The 21,982-nt window shown below is 46.9% G+C and overlaps 1 protein-coding gene, 1 non-coding gene and 1 pseudogene across 14 annotated transcripts in view; all 3 read right to left on the bottom strand.

The window, feature by feature from the left end:
- Positions 1-2,336: 2,336 nt before the first annotated feature.
- On the bottom strand, positions 2,337-11,708 carry LOC117694950 (melanoma-associated antigen D4-like; annotated as a pseudogene).
- On the bottom strand, positions 3,719-3,844 carry LOC117695662 (small nucleolar RNA SNORA11). The gene has a single exon (XR_004604695.1). It is a non-coding gene; the product is annotated as a small nucleolar RNA SNORA11 (small nucleolar RNA).
- Positions 11,709-13,862: 2,154 nt separating the features above from the next.
- Positions 13,863-21,982, bottom strand: part of LOC143435602 (uncharacterized) — a 38,106-nt gene continuing 29,986 nt past the window's right edge. For 9 of the 13 annotated variants that reach the window (XM_076919032.1, XM_076919034.1, XM_076919037.1 and 6 more), the window contains 8 exons: positions 21,300-21,486; positions 20,781-20,879; positions 19,965-20,030; positions 18,448-19,337; positions 17,746-17,838; positions 17,012-17,143; positions 16,762-16,854; positions 13,863-16,332 (listed from right to left, as the gene is read on the bottom strand). In XM_076919032.1, coding sequence (XP_076775147.1) covers positions 16,193-16,332; positions 16,762-16,854; positions 17,012-17,114 — 336 coding nt within the window. In that variant the 5' untranslated portion in view covers positions 17,115-17,143; positions 17,746-17,838; positions 18,448-19,337; ... (1 more) ...; positions 20,781-20,879; positions 21,300-21,486 and the 3' untranslated portion in view covers positions 13,863-16,192. Of the gene's footprint in view, positions 16,333-16,761; positions 17,144-17,745; positions 17,839-18,447; positions 19,338-19,964; positions 20,031-20,780; positions 20,880-21,299; positions 21,487-21,982 lie in introns of all 13 variants that reach the window. The other 4 variants (XM_076919039.1, XM_076919040.1, XM_076919045.1 and 1 more) reach the window with 4 other exon arrangements.

The following is a 21,982-nucleotide window of genomic DNA, read 5'->3' as shown; positions in this document are numbered from 1 at the left end:
ATGAGAGAGAGGGAGAGGGAGGGAAAGAGATATGTATCTGCAGTGTATCACACTGACATGGCCTGGGCCACCTGAGTCTTGTGGGTGAAGCTACCATGAAAAGTACTGCGGAATTTAATTAGAATCAGTGCTGTGAGGGGTCCCCTGAAAATTGCTGCTTTTTTTTTTTTTTTTTTTTTTTTTTTGCTGTCTTGAACCATATTGGCAGAGGAAGCTGGGAGTAGGTTTAACCAAGACATGGGTAAAGCGCCCTGTTGTCATGGAAAGCTGTAACACACACACAGCAGGGACTGACTGAGGGATCTTGTGCCCCTTCCCCTTGGCTTTCCCATCTCCTTTCAGAGGGTCTTCACAAAGAGACCCAGGCTGGACCTGAGACGGAAAGTCCCCTGTGTTCTCCATCATTAGCAAAATGAAAATTCAACCCCGTAGTCTGTGAGAAAACCTCTGCAGTACAGACACTGACAGTCTAACAGTAAGTGGCTACCTGCCTCCATGGCAACCTGAGGAAAGATATCCATTCTGTCTGGAGAAGAGGCTGTGCTCAAACTCACTAAGGCATTGGCATTGCTGGGTCAGTGATCTCTGGCAGGTCATGCTTTCCTCTGGTTTGGTTTCCTCCTTTCAGACTGAAGGCACACAGGAACAGGGCATTAGTGAGGATGAAAAGGAATTAGGCCTGTGTGGCTGGGTAGACAGGGGGATGGGAGGGAGGACAGCAGGTGGGAGGTTTTGCCTGCTGGACTCTATGGGTCCCTCCGTGGCAGCAGCAGCAGCCTGCTGTAAGGTCCAGAGCAGGCATCATGTCCTCAGAGGGCTCTAGGTTTGAGTCCTTATACTGCTGCCTCCTGGCTGTGGGCCATCAGACCAAGTGGCCTCCCTCTTGGGGCCTCAGGTTCTTCCTCTATGGGATGAGGAAGATAGATCACTACGCCCCTCTCTGCAGTGCAGATAGAGGAAACATGTGACAGACAATAAAGTCTATATGAATGGTCAAATATCGGCGCTCCATAATCAGCAAGCCCTAGAATCCCGAGAATTCCACCATGTTTTACTGTTTACAGTGGAGGAGGGCTCAGAGGGAGCAGGCCAGGCTGGAGGAAGAAGCTGCGTGGGAGCAGTCAGCCATCATAGGTACTGCCACCTCAGACCTGGCACACCCAGAGGTCGGAGAAAACACTGGCCAATCACAACCTTGTGCTGTTCAGTTAGGGTGGGGAGTGTGTGTGTGTGTGTGTGTGTGTGTGTGTGTGTGTTTTCTGGGGTTAGAGCAGCAGGTGTGTGGAAGCCCTTTGTCTCCTGTTGATCAGAGTGAGGAGTTGAGGCCTCCAGGTAGTCTGTGGTCTTAGTCAGGCTTCTTTCTATTGCTGTGAGAAACACCATGAACATTAGCAGCTTGAGGAGGGAAGGGTTTACTTCGTCTTAGTTTGTAGTCCATTTTCCAAGGAAATCCTGGAAGGAAGGAGGAGCAGGACCTGGAGCAGGAGCCATGGAGGGTGCTGCTTACTGACTTTCTCAGCCTGCTTTCTCATAGCACTTAGGACCACCAACCTAGTTGTTGCAACATCAATGATGGTATGAGCCCCTCTATCTCAATTATCAAGCAAGATAACTGGTTTGGCCACAGACCTATCTTGGTAGGATTTTCTCAGTTGAGTTTCTCTTTCCCTAATAACTATAGCTTGTGTCAAGGTGCCATAATATTAGCCAGCCCATCCACTGTCTGAACCCTTGCCAAGCCTGCACTCCTTCACCTTTTTCCCTCTCCTTCCTAGACACATTGAAAAATGAACTTGGTAGGTGTTCAGTGAGTTTTGTTCTTGTCATATTGTTCTTTGCCAGCAGCACTCAGCCCTCCTGGTAACTGCAGGGGGAGACCACGGCTGGGGTGTTGGCCTCATTTTTCTTAAGAACCTGGTCCATCTAAGAAGTCTTGAATTATTATCATAGTGATGACTGAATGTTACATAATCATGTATTCACAAAGATGGCAGGATTCAGAGGGCAAGTAGGCTTTGTGGGTAAGTGCTTGTGGACTCTATCCCTGGAGGAATGGCAGCAGCCCCAACCTCTGGTCCTCCATGCCATTTTCATTTTGTGCTCTTGGCATCTAGGTAGCACTTCAGAGCAACCCTTGTTGGTTTTTATCTAGACTCTTCTCTAAACTTAAGTTTTCCCACTCCCTTGAGCCATATGCCATCCTACACACAGACAAAGTCCTTCCTTCTAATGGAGTCTACTGATTCTGCATGGTCTGTAGAAGTCTCCTCATCAGGAGCTCGGCAATCCATAGGCCTCCTACAACTCACATAGGTAGGTAATGGAAGACATCCACATTGATTTTGCAACTTTAATGTAACACTGATACCAAAACCACAAACACTAAAAACAGCACGTGAGAAGAACACAAAATAGCCATGACCCACAGGAAGAAAGGCCGGGTTCTGTGTGAGAAGGATTTTGGGTGACACTGTGTAGCTGTGTAAGGAAGATGGTCACATGTCCTCGATGCAGGCAGGAACACAAAGAACAAAGAGCACAGACTGAACCTATAGCAACAAGGGAGAGACACAAACAATGGAAAAGTACACTTCCCCACATCAGTGCCACCCCTCACCAGCTCCCCCCCCCACATCTCTCTCAGCGGTTCCTCAGCCCTTCTTGGGGGTCTCATGTACCTTTGATGAAATTACTGGATATAAGAGAGGCTGGTGCTGCCTCTGGTAACATCTCTGGTCCAGATAGTGGATCAGATGCTGGGGCTATCTAGGATGCTGGTGCTTGCTCTACCTGTTGTGCTGCTGTTGACACCAGCTCTTCATGTGGCTCTCTAATTGGTGCAGTTGCTATTTTGGATACACTGGTGATACTTGGCCCAGAATACAAAGGGGATCCTGGCCCAAGCATCACAAAAATCTCCATCCTCATCCCAGGTCAGCAGCTCCACCTGGATGTTGTTTCAGCTCTACTATCCAATAAAAGCTTCATCCCTGGTATTCATCTGGGACCTCATCTGGGTCCTGGCATGTTCTTTAGTCATGTCCACATCTATCTTTTGGAAAGCATCTCCAAGAAATGAACCTTCCACTCCCAGGGATCCTGGCTCTGGTACTGAGGTGGGAGACAAAGTTTAAAGACAGAGCATCCCACATTCGGGGAGCACCTGCTCCTGAGGGAGGCTGCCACACCTTCCCATGTTAGAAAAAAAGGCAAAAACAAGACTACAAGTGGAATCAAGCTCCTAATGTTCTATGCCAGAGCTGGGAATCAGTCCCTCCCCCCATCCACACTGCCATATAGAATGACATCTATGAACTTTGAGGGAAATTCCTCATGGGCCTCTGAAAGCTTATTTTGTGAAAAGGTCACTGCAGATGGCTTCAGCCAAGGACCAAGCAGAGGCCCTCCTATACCTGGGCAATGAATCTCGGCATCCCCATCTTGCTGGTTCATGGCAGGTTCGAAGACTGTAGAGGAACTCAGACTTCGGCCTGGTGCTATTGGGGATCTGCTGGTGTTCCAGGCATATTGGAGTGAGAAAGTATCCTTTTCTTCTAGCCAAGCAGACCTGTTACTGACCCAATGAGTTCCAGGAAAACTCTCCCCTACCCCAGTGAAGTGACTCAGCTTGCAGAAAGGAGTCTCCATGCCTCTCTAGGCCCTGACTCTCCCAACACTTCAGCTTCCACAGCTGTATGCCAGTGGTCCTACTCAGAATCTTTGTAGAATATTTGGTCAAAGCAAAACGACAATTGTGCTTCTTATCACAGTGGTTCCAGATTTCTGCTGGACATGTTGTAGACAGAGGAGTCAGTTTTTGATCCCTTTGCTCTGAGCACACCCTGGTGCAAGGGTCCTGGCCAAACCATACAGACAACGACTATAAAGGAAGAAACCAGCACTCTTAAATTCCTGTTTGTGTGCACAAACACGGCTACTGTGTGCCTTTGTTCACCATGACACATACACAGACTAGTCTGGGTCTGCACTTGCACATTCTCTAAGGACCAAAGAAAGGGTGTGCCCTGACTTTTTCCACTGTTGAATGTACTCAGAGCCTTCTGATCTCAGCACCCAAGTCTCTTCAGATGTAAGATAGGGGAATTGTGTGTGTGACTCTGCAGGGAAAGTGCTTAGTGCTGGTCCTATCACACTGCCCTTGTATAGCATTCTCAATCTGTGTTTCCTTCCCCCCAATACCTCCCCTGAATTTCCTCTTCCCACATGCCAGATGTGGTGGTTACACTAAAAATGGCCCCCATAGGCTCATAGGGAGTGACACTATTAGGAGGCATGGCCTTGTTGGAGTAGGTGTGGCTTTGTTGGAGGTAGTGTATCACTGGGGCGTGGGCTTTGAGGTCTCAGATGCTCAAAGCCAGCCCTAGTGTCACTCTTCATACCTGTGGATCCATCTGTAGAACTCTCAGCGACCTCTCCAGCACCAAGTCTGCCTGCATGCCACCATGCTTCTTTACCATGATGATAATGGACTAAACCTCTGAAACTGTAAGACAGCCCCAATCAAATGTTTTTTCTTTGTAAGAGTTGCTGTGGTCATGATGTCTCTTCATAACAAACCCTAAGTAAAACACCAGCAAAACAAAACAAAACAAAACACAACCCACCAGCATATCTGACCACCAGGTTTGTCCATATCAGAAACCAGAGTTCCTCTACTTTGCAGTCAGCCTAATGGTCTAATGGTCTTCCCCACTGACCAGCACCATGGGTTCCATACAAGTGGAAGAAGCTCATGGAACACTTCTGACTCATCAAGTCATCAGTGACATTTGTTTCAGATCACAAAGAAGTGAGTGCTTCGTTCTGAGGGCAAGCAAAGACATCCATGAGTTGTGATAGTGAAATACATGGAAGGGTCCTCTTCCCCATCCCAGAGAATTCATCCCCACAACCTGAGATTCAATTGCCTCATCCCTAACAGGGAGTGCTGATTCTTTCTTTCCTGGGTTCTGCATAGTAAGAAGTAAGGCAGAGAACAAAGCTGGGAGGGGAAGCTTTGCAAAAGGCTGCAGGATATACAAATACAGATGTGGAGTTTGCTACTCCTATCTGCCTCAAGATCTACATGCAAGAGCATCTCCATGGAGGACCAGCCTGTCAATCCAAAACCAGGCAGGCAGCAGCAAGAGGCATGCTGCTTTTCACCAAAGCTATGTGTATAGGTGTGCACTTGTGTGGGTTCATGCATGCAAAATCCCCAAAGCAGACAGGCCTGGGCCCAGCATGCTACCTTTTCACCCATGGTTGCTGTGTGCTATTCCTTGAGAGTGAGAGTTCTACTGGGTCCCTTGAGTCCTCTACTCCTGTTTACCTGAGAGAATCCAAGCAGGAACAAGGCTGCAGCATTCTGTTTCCATTTCTTAGCCCAGAAGGCAGCAGAAGAATCCCTTGTGTACACAAGAATGGATGTCTTTTCTTATCTATTTCTGTCAGGTAGTTTCCAAAGTTCTACCTGCAGAGAAAGCAGTGAATACATACCCTAATCTGAGTAGTAATGCATAGTCAAGTCCAGGTCAGGACATGTCTTAGCTCTCAGACAGGAGTTCACACCCGTGAGACTGCAAGAGAAAAATGGGACAAGCAGAGACAATGAGTAGCATCTACCTTAGGAGATAGAGAGACCCTCAGAAATCAGGACAGAGAGACATAAGGGAGGACACATGTGTCTCACTATATTGCTAGTGTAACAGAAGCTCAAGCAGTGGAGAGCTAGAGGTGGCTTCTAGAGCAATTAGGATGGAAACTTGGACTTGGTGTCCCACAGCATACCCAAGGGCTCCTATAGCTTGGAGTTTCTCCCATTAATCCCCCTAACTCCCTCCCCCCACTTTTCTAGAGTGTAGGTGTGTCTTGCCTTTGGTAAATGTTCACTGTATTCTCTGATGATATCCTTCAATATGTCTGCGGAGTGCAGGAGTGCTTGGTAAATGTATATTCTCTGAGTAGGGGCCTCAGAAACTCAGCCCTTTGGCCATTCCAACTAAAGGCAGCCATTCTGAATTCTGCTGAGAGACCAGAGGACCCACTACAGCATGAACGGTAGGTACATAAGCAAAGGTACATAGGCACAGGCTGCTGCCTGAACACTTGCTGGGTACCTTCTTGTAGTTCTTGATCATCAAGGATTTCACCAACTTACTTGCCTGGAGTAGGAAGAGAAACACTAGAGAAAATCAAAGCGTGGGTAACCACAGAGTTAGAGCCCATGAGGAAGGAGAGAAAAGAGACCGGAAGGATGGATTTTTACCCTCTTTTGCATTAGGGTCATATTGCCCAGGGCTGACACAACACTTGCTTTGAGGTATCTGGGACTTGTGGGCACTGGGGGCCTAGGAGGTAACTGCGTCTGAGGTGTCTGTCATTGGGGATGGAAGTACCATTCAGACAGAGGCGACCATAGCAGGGCCTCTTTCCTCTTGACTGTTCTCATATCCTTCATCTAGGTGCTTGAACCACACCTGAGCTGGCAGACACAGACTGGGCTTCCTGGCACTCTCTATTCAAGAGTGCCCCACATATACCTTACCCGTGTAGGCTCTGGGCAGCAAGAGAAGTACAATCAGTGGCTGCTGCATTCTCTAACCAGACCAGAGAATAGGAACTACATGGAGTCACCAAAAGACGCTAAAAATATGTATGGTGGAAGAACATGGACACACAAGGAGAGGGATGGGGGAGGGGAGAGAGGGGAGGAGAGGGAAGAGGATGGGAGGGGAATGGACAGGAAAGGAAGAGAGAGAGAGAGGAGAGAGGGGTGGGGTAGGAGTCAAGAGACTGTGAAAATGACAGAGAGGTCTCAGCTTCGTGGTTCTCATGCCTCTCATCCCGAACCAGAGGTCAGAACTGTGTTAGGTAATAGTGGCTGCCCTCAGGCTCTAGGATGCTTGCAACTACTTTGTCCTTGGCAGCAGCTATGGCCACAGCATTCTGGGGCTCTATCTGTCCTGTCTAAGCCATAGCCTCCCCAGTCTTGATAGTCTTGCCACTTCCCTGGCAAGGGATGTCTGGGACATTCTAGAAGCACTACTGTGGCTCTCTGATGTGGCCTCTTGGGCCCTGGCAGATCTCAGGGAGCACGAAAAGGCCACTCCACTGACAACTGCTGGCTGAGTAAAATTAAAAATATCATTCTGGTCCAGGAAGGCTGTCTGAGGCTGAATATCACCCACCTCTCTGATTTCTGGAGCCTGAGAAAAAGCATAGACCCTACTTGGCCCCTTGGTAGCAACTTCCTGGACTGGGATGATGAAGTCGTTCATGGAATCCTGGGTGCAGCCATATTACTGGCCACTAACCCCTGAAAGATCTGTGAAAAGACAAATATTATCTTAGGGGTATCCCTATCCCAAGGAGGGCTGTGTGTCCGAGGCTGGGCATTGACTCCTGGGGCCTACTGTGGAGTCATCAGATGGTTGGTAACCATCCAAGTGAAGGACATAAAAGCAGCAGCTGCAGCCGCTCATGCAGCTGGGCTAGAGGCAGAGGCTATATTGGCAGCATAGGCTTGGGTCTCCCCATCACAGGCCAGGATTTCATGATCCAGCTGGAGTGCCTCCATCAGTGTCTGGGCCAGCACAGGGTTTTCCTGTTCTCAAGGCTCATTCTGCAAGGCCAGAAGCCAGGAAAAGGGAGGGGGCTGGGCATCATGCTCCCTAGGAAACCCAGTCTTTTTTCCAGCAGCAAGTCTTGGACTCTAGGATGCTTGTGGCTTGTGCTAGGACAACATCCTAGACTTTTCCCAGTAGGACAGGAAAACTTTGGGAAACTGCAAGCCTGTACTAATCTTGCCTTTATTGCATCTGTGCCCCTCTATCATGGAAAAGGACAGAACAGTCAGTGGACAAGGACTGAGGTTCACTGAAAACCATGTGAAAGCCTTTACCCAAGCTAATAAGGGCTCTGAGGAGATGCATGTCAAAGCTGTTAAAGCTGCCAAAGCCTCCAAGAGCACTGAATCCTTCATAGCTGTTGCTGCCTTCACTTTCTCCCTGACTTGGTCTCAAACTTCATCATTGTCATCAGCTTTGGAGTATTCTGGGTACACACTGGAGCTTGTCCCAGCCATACTGGGGGTTAGTCTAAAAGTGAGAGTGAGGAGGAAGGATGAGGTGGAGACAGGATCTCTGCTGAGGTGATGGGGGCAGCATTCATCAGGTAGATAGGGAGGACATAGGCAGAACAGGAGAGGTGACTGTGTGTGAGGGGCTAGGCTACCAGTGACAGAGACACTAAAGCAATCAGAGAAGACACATGATGAAAAGGAACTCTAGAGGGGCATTCTGGATGTCTAGACATGATTGGTACTTGAGTTGGAGGAACCAGTCACAAGAGACCAACATGGAATGCACTGAGAGAAGGCTGAGTAGGGGCTTGAATTTGAGGGACACACTGGAAGACAACAGAGATACGGATACAAAGACACACACAGAGGTGCGTGCACACACAGTGGCTTAGTGCTCAGACAACAGGGGCGAAGGACAGCTGTGGAAAACACTGTCTCAACTAGTCACGCTGGCTAAAGCCAGGAGGAGAGATGTGTGGAGCAGGCAGGGGGCAGGGGTGGAAGGAAGGATTCAGCTGATTGCAGTCTAAGTCGAGGGTGTGACTGAAACACTAATTGGGTCTCGGACTTGGAATCCCTGGAAAGGGAGCTTGAGTCCAAGATCTGGGACTTCAAGTAAGGGGCAAGCAGTCAGTTTGCCTGGAGTAATGTAAAAGAGATTGGAGTGGGGACTGTGGACTTGGTTGGCTACAGGGTTGGAAATGTGGACTCTGGTAGCAGTGGGCTCAGATATTATGCATGGATTTAATCTTCATGTGGGAGAGCAGGTAGGGGATGCCATTTAGTCTTGTGTCTAATAGGGCTCTGGCTCTGAGTGATCTGGCTTTTTTTTTTTTCTGATCCAGAGGACTATGGAAGAGCACAGTGTGTCCTGATGTCCCCTTTCCTCTTCCCATGGAATGACAGAGTGCCCACATCACAATATCTGTTCCAAAGGAGCAAGATTCAAATTCCGGGAGGCATACGTAAGCTTGCTTATGTTTTGCAGCAGGGACTCAGACAAAGACCCTCGGTCTCACCTCTGACTGGCCCAGGAGGTTCTGATCAGTGTGGAACTCATACATTCGAGGTCTAATATGTGCTATCATTGTCAGGCCCTTCTCTAGGACTGACCCCATCTGGATGTCCTTAGGCATCCCTAGTGCCTGCGGGACATGCCAAGTATAGTCAGGTGTTTGAGTATCTGCTATAGAAAGCCATGGTAAGACATGGTTATGAAGAAACTTTCCCTCTGCTTTCCACAACAGCAGGAGATCGGGACCGCCCTGGCTGTGAAATGAACTGGGGTAAAATTTGGTATCCCAGAAAGTAGTAGCAGGCCTGACTGCAGGTGGTACTCAGAGCCATGAGAAGGCAGGTTGCAATTTATGGAAAACAAGTCAGTAAGCAGCACCCTCCATGGCTCCTGCTCCAGGTCCTGCTCCTCCTTCCTTCCAGGATTTCCTTGGAAAATGGACTACAAACTAAGACGAAGTAAACCCTTCCCTCCTCAAGCTGCTAATGTTCATGGTGTTTCTCACAGCAATAGAAAGAAGCCTGACTAAGACCACAGACTACCTGGGGGCCTCAACTCCTCACTCTGATCAACAGGAGACAAAGGGCTTCCACACACCTGCTGCTCTAACCCCAGAAAACACACACACACACACACACACACACACACACACACACTCCCCACCCTAACTGAACAGCACAAGGTTGTGATTGGCCAGTGTTTTCTCCGACCTCTGGGTGTGCCAGGTCTGAGGTGGCAGTACCTATGATGGCTGACTGCTCCCACGCAGCTTCTTCCTCCAGCCTGGCCTGCTCCCTCTGAGCCCTCCTCCACTGTAAACAGTAAAACATGGTGGAATTCTCGGGATTCTAGGGCTTGCTGATTATGGAGCGCCGATATTTGACCATTCATATAGACTTTATTGTCTGTCACATGTTTCCTCTATCTGCACTGCAGAGAGGGGCGTAGTGATCTATCTTCCTCATCCCATAGAGGAAGAACCTGAGGCCCCAAGAGGGAGGCCACTTGGTCTGATGGCCCACAGCCAGGAGGCAGCAGTATAAGGACTCAAACCTAGAGCCCTCTGAGGACATGATGCCTGCTCTGGACCTTACAGCAGGCTGCTGCTGCTGCCACGGAGGGACCCATAGAGTCCAGCAGGCAAAACCTCCCACCTGCTGTCCTCCCTCCCATCCCCCTGTCTACCCAGCCACACAGGCCTAATTCCTTTTCATCCTCACTAATGCCCTGTTCCTGTGTGCCTTCAGTCTGAAAGGAGGAAACCAAACCAGAGGAAAGCATGACCTGCCAGAGATCACTGACCCAGCAATGCCAATGCCTTAGTGAGTTTGAGCACAGCCTCTTCTCCAGACAGAATGGATATCTTTCCTCAGGTTGCCATGGAGGCAGGTAGCCACTTACTGTTAGACTGTCAGTGTCTGTACTGCAGAGGTTTTCTCACAGACTACGGGGTTGAATTTTCATTTTGCTAATGATGGAGAACACAGGGGACTTTCCGTCTCAGGTCCAGCCTGGGTCTCTTTGTGAAGACCCTCTGAAAGGAGATGGGAAAGCCAAGGGGAAGGGGCACAAGATCCCTCAGTCAGTCCCTGCTGTGTGTGTGTTACAGCTTTCCATGACAACAGGGCGCTTTACCCATGTCTTGGTTAAACCTACTCCCAGCTTCCTCTGCCAATATGGTTCAAGACAGCAAAAAAAAAAAAAAAAAAAAAAAAAAAGCAGCAATTTTCAGGGGACCCCTCACAGCACTGATTCTAATTAAATTCCGCAGTACTTTTCATGGTAGCTTCACCCACAAGACTCAGGTGGCCCAGGCCATGTCAGTGTGATACACTGCAGATACATATCTCTTTCCCTCCCTCTCCCTCTCTCTCATCTCCCTCTCCATCTCTCTCCCTCCCTCCCTCTCCCTCTGTGTGTGTGCCCCTCCCTCCCTCCCACTCTCCCTCTTCCTGTCTCCTTCTCTCCCATCTCCTCTACTTCCCTGCCTCCCTCCCTCTCTCCTGTTCTGCTCCCCTCCACTCCTCCTATCTGTTAGTCTCAGAGATCGATATATTTCTAGAAATTACTAATTCTTTTAACGGGAACACTTTGCTAAAATCTCTATTCCCAGAGGGCTTTATTTCAAGGACCAGCTCTGCTTTTCTCCCACAGCCCAGTGAATGCATCACACACTCAGCTTCAGTTCCCATGGCAACTGAGGCTCATGATCTAGGGACTAAATATGAGACAAAAGGAAGCAGAGAAGTGCCTGTGTTCTCTGCTCCTCTGCAGTACACAAGCCTCTATTACGGGGAGGAAATGGGACCTTGCACAGTTCCACCTGCCCTCCCCTCTCTGCTTGGTGAGGCAGATAAGAAGGCACAGAGACCTGAGGTGAATGTCTACATCCTCCGCAAACTGCGTCAGGCTGGCTTGCAGACCTCACCCCTGCCTCCCCCTCAGCAATACCAGTTTATACCCCCCAAACAGTGACGACTGACTGCCACATCTAGCCCTCTTGCTGCTCTCAAATTGCTCCCCCGTTTCCACACCCTCGAGCCTGTCATACCGTTGGCGTTTCCGGTCAGTTTCATGACAAAACCCTGTGTACCAGGCTGGTTTCAGCATTTTGGCCCCAGAGTCACGCTCCAGTCCTCACCAGCAGAGAGAGTCATGAGGGACACGTGAGGTGTCTCTCCTCTCCTCTGTGACCTGGGAGACCTGATGCCCAGGCAAGGGGATAATCCTGTAAGGCTTTCACTTCCTGCCTGCTCTTATCCTGTTGGGCTTTAAAGAAATGGACTCAGGGAAGGTTACTGCTAGATTTCCCCTTGTAGAAAGCACCACAACGGATTCAGTGTCCCTGGCGCTTATCCTCTTCTCCCGAGGAGACAACTTTGACCTTTGTCTTCATGCTCCATTTCAGATGTTGGTCAGCATATGGGAAGCCTGACAGCATGGTTTTGTCACAGAACACAACACAGAAGCTGGGCTAGGTCCCCAGTCTCTCTTCCCTTCATTCCCATTACTCCACTGTGTGTCTGAACATCCATATATGCAGCTACATTGTCCTCTCCTGGTATGCAACTGCTGACCACTTAGTCCTCCTGGCCTGGACCATCTTGGCTCCCAAAGCCCAAGAAACTCATCCTCATTCTAGCTGAGCCACCTACATTCAAGGCTATGCCCTTCATGCAAGGGAACCAACCAAACAAGGGCTTGCCACCTTCCTGACCTCCAGGATCTCTGTGAGGCATCAGTTCTGTATTTATAATGTGTGTGTGTGTTTGTTGATGGGGGGGGGGATTGGGGGGTGGTGTTTATCATATGCACTCCTGAGATTCCATGGGCCAGTGACTCTTTTGTGTCTCATACCTACTGAGAGATTCCAGATCCAGGTTTCCTTGAGAGAAGATTCCATGCAGGCATGGCAGCCCAGGAAGGCAAAGCTTACCTTGTCTGTGCTGCTCCTTAACCTGATACCCCATCCCGAGGCCAACCCCATCTTAGCACTTAGCATCCTACCCCCACCCATCCAAGAGTTTGAGTTATGTGTGTAACCTAACTCAGCAAAGAGTGGGAAGGGACCAGAGTGATTAAAGTGTGCAACAGAAGCAGGGGGGAGCCATTGCTATGGATTTATGTTCCCAGAGGCCAGGAACAAGCAGCAGTCCTCTGCTCACTGCAGGAAGGTTGGGCCTCTGGAGAGATTCCATTTTAAGTCATCCCAGGACCACAGCTTTCCTGCTGCTTCTTGAGAATTTCCATTTGCTCCCTCTGCTGAGGAGAAAAACACCTCCAACATTTGACTCTATTGTAGAGGCTTCCGGGGTTTTGTTTGTTTGTTGTTTTGGGTTTTTTTTCTCTCTCTCAACAGCCCATCTATCCCCACCTTCAGCTAGCTCTGAGCATGTGGACAGACCTGTGCATCCAGGACCTAGCCTAACCTCCAGTGAATGATGTCTTAATCTCACCTGGCCAGTCTGCATCACTCTGATTAATCCTTCTAAATAGGCTAGATTCTGACCTCAGTCCCTACTGTCCACACATCTCTGCCTGGGCTAAACCTTCCTTGTAATGTGCTCTGACACAGAAATGTGGCCCTTCAGACTGTTTTTCACCTGTGGACTTAATGCACCAGCTCTCTTAGTTTTTTCTCTCCTCACTCTTTCAAATGTTGATATTTTCAAGCAATCTGTTAACCTTGCACCTTTAAATTCTCCTTCACTAGTGGCTCTTCCCATCAACATGCAAATCTGTTCCAGGCTCCTCTTTAGATAAGCCACTTCTGTTGTCTGGTGTTTCTTCTTCTTCTTCTTCTTTTTTTTTTTTTTTTGGTTTTGTTTGTTTGTTTTTTTTGGTTTTTTTTTTTTTCGAGACAGGGTTTCTCTGTGTAGTCCTGGCTGTCCTGGAACTTACTCTGTAGACCAGGCTGGCCTCGAACTCAGAAATCCGCCTGCCTCTGCCTCCCAAGTGCTGGGATTAAAGGTGTGCGCCACCACCGCCCGGCAACGTTTTTTTTCCCCCAAGAGACACGGGAGGAGACACGCGGGAGCGAGTGGGATTCGAACTCGCGGGTCAGAGAGAGAGACCTCAGAGGGCCCCGCGCCCTCTGCAGGCAGGCGGACGCCTTGAGGGCTGCTATACCGCTGGTTCCCTTGGTGTTTCTTAAATATGCTGCCCCTTGTTAGCAAGCTTCTCTGGTGTGCTGTCCAGTTGCTACTGCTTCCTCTCCACCCCCACCCCACCCCCACCCCTACCCCCACCCCCGTTTACCTGTAGTGTCTTTCATCCCCTTCTGTGTTCCAAACATCCTTTTCTTCATGATTGTGAGGGCTTTCTTAAGCAGCCCAGCAACCCCCAATCCCATGTCCTGTCTTTAGCACCCACTACACCAATGTCAGCTCTCCTGGGTCACCCGAGAGTGCATGTTATCTTCTGGTGCTCTTCTTCCTTCATGCTTCACAGAGGCATGTGTCTACGGAGTGACTTTGTATTCCCATCTCCTGCCTTCTCACATTTTCCTCTGGGGAACTTCTCTTCCCCCCTTAAATGTAAACAACCTATGCATCTCTCACTGCCTACATCAACCACTCTAGTTACAAAGCACACAAGGACGCGGGATTGTTCAGCTGCAACACCATCCTGTACAAGGGAATATGCATATTCACTTATTTTAGAAAACCACGTAGGTATCCCTCTTAAATGGTTGATTTTTATTTTTGTGTGTATATCTGTTTGCCTGCCTGCATGCATGCATGTGCACTTCACGAGTGTCTGTGTCATCGGAGGCCAGAACCCCTGGAACTGGATTTATAGATGCTTGCAAGCTGTGCCCATGTGCTCTGGGATCAGAACCTGGTCCTATGCAGGAGAAGAGAGTGCTCTTAAGCTCTGAGCCATGTCTCCAGCCCACTGTACCCAAGCCGGATACGCAGGCTGCTAATGGTAGTGGGTTAATGCACGCCACTTTCAAATATAAAGCAGACTTTACCCACTTCCAAGCCTCATGCCTTCCCTTTGCTCCCCACACACATTCTTTCCCACCAGGGATTCCACCTCATCAGGGTCTCCCTCTTGTTTATGTGCATGCCATATATTACCCACCGTGAGAAATGTGTTTTGGTTACTCTCTTTTGAGTTGTTTGGTTCTACTGTAGTTGTCTGAATTATGTATATATTTCATTAAATTTCTGTATGATGACTTGTGTAGCAAAGTTTTTTCACCCATTCTGAGTTTTTTTTTTTTTTTCTGAGGCAGGGTTTCTCTGTGTAGTCCTGGCTGTCCTGATACTCACTCTGTAGACCAGGCTGGCCTTGAACTCAGAAATCAGCCTGCCTCTGCCTCCCAAGTGCTGGGATTAAAGGAGTGCACCACCACCACCCGGCTCCCATTCTGAATTCTGTCTCTTCACTCTGGCAATTTATTTGTGTTTACTGTGAAGACGGTTGTTAATTTCTCTGAATCCCACCTGCCAAATATGGAGACCATTTCCAGAACTGTTGAACCTTTGAAGGAAGTTTGTGATTACCCCCTTCTCTTGAGCAAAGTAATCCCTGCATTTTCCTCTGAAATCCTCAGAATTTCAGGTCTTACATCCATCTAGAAATATTTTTTTTTTCACTCTGAAGTTAGGGACCTGGTTTCAGCCTTCTACATGTGTGTACCCAGTTCTCCCCAGGACTAAATTTTTTTTTTTTTTTTTTTTTTTTTTTTTTTTTTTTTTTTTTTTGTCAATGAGGGTGGCTATCTCTTCTCCAATGTACCTTTTTCACATCTTTGTCAAAATGACCACAGAAGCCACCTATGTTCTCTCCCATATGGACACCGGCTTCACAGTTTTTGATTCCCCTGTTCCAAGAGGAGTTATGGACATCATGGAGCATGAGAGGAACCAGGAGAAGAGGTCTTGAGGGGAGGGACAGTAAAATGCTTGTGACGTGAACAAGGAGTTGGGAGGACACCAGGCCTAGAAAGCCTTAAAGAGGGATGGTGCTTGGGGTGATAGCGTTATGGAAAAGGTCAACCAAAACTTAGGACATAGGCAACATCTTACTAGTTTCAACAGGCAACTAAATGATTTCTTTTCTTTCTTTTTTTTTGATCATAATTATATCTGTTCTCTATTTCCTTTTCTAGCCCCCAAAGACTCACATACATCCTTCCTTGCTCTCTTTCAAATATCCCCTTTCTTCCTCAATTGTTATTTCCTGCACACATGCGTATGTGTTTGTATGTATGCATATATATTTCTAAATATAACCAGCTCAGGCTTTATGATGTGACCTGGATGCATGTTTCCAGGACTGGCCTCTGGCAGGAGATAAACAACTGCTGTGTTCCTCCCTGGGGAAGCCTATTTCTCTAGCTCTCAGTTTTCCTTCGTTTCCCCTTGTTCTCTGGATATAAGGTTGAGACCTCATGGGCTTTCCTCCTGCCCTATCTGGCATGTCTACTGTTGTCCTTGTTCAGGTCACCTCTGGGCAGTCATGTTGCTGAGACTTTGTGGGTAGCTTCTGGCATTCCTAGGAGACACAGCCTTGCATCTTGTTCCCTGACCCTCTAGTTCTTAGACTGTGTCTGCTCTCTCTTCCAAAATATTCCCTGAGCCTTAGATGCAGCTGTTTTGTAGATGTGTCCATCGTGACTGGGTTCCACAACTCTGCAGTTCGACGGCTTGCTGTCTTCTGCAATAATCTCTGTCTCTTGCCAAGAGAAAGAAAATCGATGAGGCATGAGGGTTACACTTATCTGTGGGTATAAGGACAAATATTTAGAGCATAATTAGGCTATTATCATGGTAGAGTAAACTGGCGGTTGTACATTCTCCCCCAACATTCAGGACTTCACTAGTCCTGGGCAGTCTGCTGGGTTTTCAGTACCATCTATGATCTCTCTCCTGTTGCACATCTCTCAAGTCCAATTAGAGAACCAAACTTTTGGATGGAGAAATGCTGACTGAATGGATAATGCTGCTTCCAAAAGCCACAAGTTTTGAATCAAAAATCTCAGCACCAGGGGTAGGCTACCTCCTTCTGAGTTATTGGCTGGAGGCTTCCCAAACAATGGATGCTATTGCCACTGGCTTCGGACACTCACTGGAACTAGATAGTAAGACCCTATTACTGAGGAAACCACAGACCTGGGATTTGACAAACAGATAAATCAAGATAGAACTACCTGGAAGCTTCCATTCTGCTGGCTGCTGTTCATACTGCTGGAAGGTGCCATGCAGGCTCGGCAGGGAAAAGGCATCAGTGGTCTTCCCCAGCTCTGGATTCAAAACACCAAAAACTACCATAAAAGGGCAAGATGCTTCCACTTGTGCAGTAAAAACATGAGTGGTTTAGAAACAACCAATTATTTAGATTACATTGACTGGATCCAATTGATGGGATTTGAAGCTTGATCCATGGGATGAATCACATACCTGGAATCTTAGGGTCTGCACTCCAATGATAAAACCCCATGGCCCAAGTGTCTATATTGTAGAAGAAAGGATTTACTTCTTTTTGGTGCTTGTAGTCCATCATCCAAGGAAGTTAAGACAGGAACCTGAAGACTGGAAGTAAATCAGAGAAAATTCAGGAGTGCTGCTCACTGGTGTGCTCCTCATTGTTTGCCCTGCTTTTTCTTTTTTCTTTTTTTTTTTTACTAGCTACTGTCTTTTCAAGTTAATTCAGTATTATTAATTTTCCTTTTCCATTTTATATTTGAAATTATAATATTACTATATTCCTCCCTTCCCTTTACTACCTCTAAATCTTCCCATATCTATTTTTTCTTTCAAATTTATGACCTGTTTTTTGTCAATGGCTTTTATACACACTCAGACACACACACAGACACAGAGACACACAGACACATAGACACACAGACACACACACACACATGCCTACCTGTACATAAAGTGCCCGAGGGGCTAACTATATAAAGGTATGTACTGTAGTAACTTCTCTTGCCATCCTCACCGAGCCCACCATCATTGGTTCAAGATTCTCCTCACCCAAACTGCATCTTAGCACCTCAGAGCACAAGGTCTCTTACTCTTAGCACTTCAGCCAATCATGCATCTCTTCATCAACTACTGACACTGAAAAAAAATGCTCTCTTCTAGACATGACATGGTGACCACATTCCTGAATTGACAGCAGCTGTGTGTACCTTCACAATACTGCACAAGATCAAGCCTGCCCAAACTCAGAAGCGTGCTCCTCAGGACTTGCCCCTTAAAGACAAGCTATTGGTAGCTGGGAGCTGCAGGGAGAGGGAGAATCATTATTTTTTGTTTTGGGTTTTGTTGTTGTTCTTCTATTTTTCTTTTATCGAAAACATTTGTTTCATACAATATATTCTGGGTGCTGTTTTCCTCCTACCAACTTCTCCCAGTTCCTCCCCACCTCCCCTGCAGCAGCCACATTGTGCCTGAGTTGTGACTGCCATGACTTGAAGCAGAGTTATAGCAATCTAATGTTTGTACTCTTTTGCTAACCTAGATTAAACTACAAATTATTTCACCAATATTATTGCTTTCAGACTGGAAAAAGTGTCAATATTTGGACTTGCCCATGTCCTTACACTTCCACCACATGCCCCCTGTATGCCCTCTCCTGCCACTGATGTCTACCATGTGTTCTCACTATGGTTCTCCTGCCCTGCACTGTGTGACTGCCACAGAACCCCACTGTCTGAGTGGAGCAAGTGTGAGCTAACCTGCATCCATGGAAGAAGCTTTGAGACCACAGGCTGCCAATCTAGGCCAAGGACATTCATAATACAGTCTTTCGAGAATCAAGATAGCAGCCCCCAACAGGTTCTAGAAACATGACCGTGTACAGGTACCAGGACCGCCTTTCAGTGCTTTACCTTGGCTTGATTGGTGCTCATTAAATTGAAGCAAGGTCAAAGAGCAGCGGGCTTAGATGGTCTGCATGGCAGATTTTCATTAGACCCTCACTCCCATCTTTGAAATGAACAATTCTATGTGAAGAGATAATAAAATATATAAGCCAACCAGACCAGTCAAAACACAATAAAATAGTCCTAAATTAATGATCTCAGATAAACTGAGGAAGATGCATGCTAGACTCTAACGTTTAAACAGTGTGCCATCTCAGTAAACACACTGAGGAGCGCACTCAGTATAAGCTCCAGTCCTGTACGCTTCACGCCACTCTTCTCTGCAGCTGAGATTAACAGTGCTGATAAACATAATTTTTTATAATTTTCTTTTAATTCACTTTACATACCACTCACTACCCTCTCCCAGTCACCTCCTTCCACAATCCTTCTCCTCTGAGTGGGTGGGGGGCCCTGGGTATCCCCTGACCCTGGCACATCAAGTCTCTGCAGGGATAGGCACCTCTTCTCCCACCAAGGCCAGGCCAGGCAGCACAGCTAGAAGACCATAGCCCAGAGACAGGCAACAGCTTTTGGAATAGCTCCCACTCCAGTTGTTTGGGACCCACATGAAGACCAAGCTGCACATCTACTACATATGTGCAGGGAGGCCTAGGTGCAGCCCATGTATATTCTTTGGTTGGCGGTTCAGTCTCTGAGAACTCCCAGGGGTCCAGGTTAGTTGAATCTGTAGGTCTTCCTGTGGTGTTCCTCTCCCCTTTGGGGCCTCAATCCTTCCTCCTAGTCTTCCATGAGAGTCCCGAAGCTCCATCCACTGTTTGGCTGTGAGTGTCTGCATCTGTTTCAGTCAGGTGCTGGGTGGAGCCTCTCAGAGGACAATCATGCTAGTCTCCTGTCTACAAGCATAACAGAAGATCATTAATAGTGTCAGGGATTGATGCTTGCCCATGAGATGGGTCTCATGAAGGGCCAGTTATTGGTTGGCCATCCCCTCAGTCTCTGCACCATCATCCATCCCTGCATTTTTTGTAGACAGGATAAATTTTGGGTTGGAAGCTTTGTGGGTTGGTTCTGTCCCTATCATTCCACTGGGGTTCTTGTCTGGCTACAGAAGGTGGTCTCTTCAGGTTCCATATCCCCAAAGTTGTGAGTCACAGCTAAGGTCACCCCCACTGATTCCTGGGGACCTCCCTTATCCTAGATCTCTGCCATGTCCTAGAGATCCCCTTACCTCCTCACCCCTGTCAGTTACAGATTTCCATTCATTCTCATAACCATCTGGCCATCTCTCCTGTCCCTCACCACACCTGATCCTGACCCCCCTCCTGAATTCTCCCAATCCCCTCTCCCACACAGTTTCCTCCCTCCATCTGCCTCTTATGACAATTTTATTACCCCTTCTAAGTGAGATTCAAGCTTCCTCACTTAGGCCTTCCTTCTCGTTTAGGTTCTTTGAGTCTATGGAGAGTAGCATGGGTATCCTATTTTTTATGGCTAATATCCACTTATCAGTGAGTACATACCATGCTGGTCCTTTTGGGTCTGGGCTACCTCACTCAGGATGATATTCTCAAGTTCCATCCATTTGCCTGCAAAATGATATCCTTGTTTTTAATAGCTGAATAGTATTCCATTGTGTAAATGTACCACATTTTCTTTATCTATTCTTCAGTTGACGGGCATCTGGGTTGTTTCCAATTTCTGGCTATTATAAATAAAGCTGCTATGAACGTGGTTGAGCAAGTATCTTTGTGGGATGCTGGAGCAGCTTTTGAGTATATGCCTAGGAATGCTATAGCTGGGTCTTGAGTAGGTTTCCTATGGGGAGCAATAATTGAACTAATAGAGTTACAAAAAAAGATATGAAGTAAGGAACAGGCATGCTTGGAGGACATGACAGAAGTTGAAGAGGAAAATTAGGGTTACATATAGTATGTATACATTGTATACACATTTAAAATTCACAGTAATTATATACACACTGATATATAAATGTACACACACACACACACACACACACACACAAAACACAGCACAAAATTCCTGGATGCCAAGGAACTATGTCTCAGTTTGATACCATATTATTCCAGAGTGCAGCACACTAAAGCACACCTTCAGGTGACGGAGGAACACTTCTTTGACTTTGGTTTCATAATATCAAAAGAGTACCTGCTTGATACCACTGTATACTGGTTGCTAGACATTTAACTTTTCTTAATAACAGCAACCAAAGAAGTTAAACAGAAACATATACCAATGAATTTGCTAATGAATATCTTTAAGAATAACCTAAAATTGCTCTCACAAAGAATCTTCTAGAATGCTTTAGATTGTTATACCTTTATTGCTCCTGATCTGTCCCATTGAAGGTCAAATATTGCCTGTTTCTTCCCCATTGCTGGTACAGCAGCAAAAGAAGTAGAGTGTGGAAAAGAGGGCTGAAAGCAGATAGAAAGTCACTCTGTTGTCCAAAGTTCATTTCAGCAATAATGTGGCATTTTCAACGGTCTGAAATTAGGTCATCAAAATGTATTTTTCTGGATACCTCCTTCCCCGCGGGGTCATGAATCAGCTCCCACATATGGGGTAAGGACAGTTGCACTGACTATTTTATAATAGATTAAAGACATGTCCTGGGCCACCTCAAACACGACCATAGTCAACTCAAGAGCTATGACCCATCTCCAAATGACTATGTCCATTCTGACAAGGACGGCAACAGGAAGCAACCACTCACCACACAGCACATCTGCTTCCTGTAGGCATTGTCTCCATTAGATATTCTGAGCCTTACAGAAACTGATGTGTACATCTTTCCTGATTCTAACATGCTCTAAAGAGACAGTTTAGATGCATACCTGATCCCTGGGAAAGTATAACAGGATCTTGTCCAAGGGCAGCCAGTCCCTCCTGAGTACATGCTGGGATTTTCAGCATATGCAAACACTTTAGCGAACCTCTATGTTGCTGTCAGTGACTTTTCTTAAGTACAAGGATTGGGCACAGAAGTATTCCATTGGCACAAGAGATGTTTTAGGTAAGAAGCTACAAATAAAGAAAACAGGTGAACAACCACACAACTATTTGTACATCACTAAGGAAAAGTAAGGCAGCAAGAAATTGAGAATTGAAGAAAAGGTATAGATGGGCAGAGGAAAAGAGAGGAGCGAAGGGAGCTGGGAGGTATGGAAGGAAAGAAAAACAATTTAATAATTGAAATTGCTTAAAATATATTGTTCTGAATTCTGTTCCATTTTTCCTGCTTAGTTCCTTTTATGTAAAGTTCAAGAGTATACAAAAAAACTTCATGTTTATAGATACCAATAACTATACAAGTATTAAAGGTAAAGGCATATAAAGGACTACTTAACTCCAGGATAGAATCACCTCTGAAAGACCAGAAAGTAATGCAAGAGATAAGAGTCATGAAATGTACGTCATATCTATCATGCTTTTATCCTTTTATAATTTTTTAAAAATCTAATATAATTACATCATTTCCTTCTCCTTATTCTAGGCCTCTCATGTCTGCCCCTGTCTC

This window comes from Arvicanthis niloticus, chromosome X (assembly GCF_011762505.2).
Source record: "Arvicanthis niloticus isolate mArvNil1 chromosome X, mArvNil1.pat.X, whole genome shotgun sequence".
Lineage (NCBI taxonomy): Eukaryota > Metazoa > Chordata > Mammalia > Rodentia > Muridae > Arvicanthis > Arvicanthis niloticus.
This window is presented reverse-complemented; position numbering and strand designations above follow the sequence as displayed.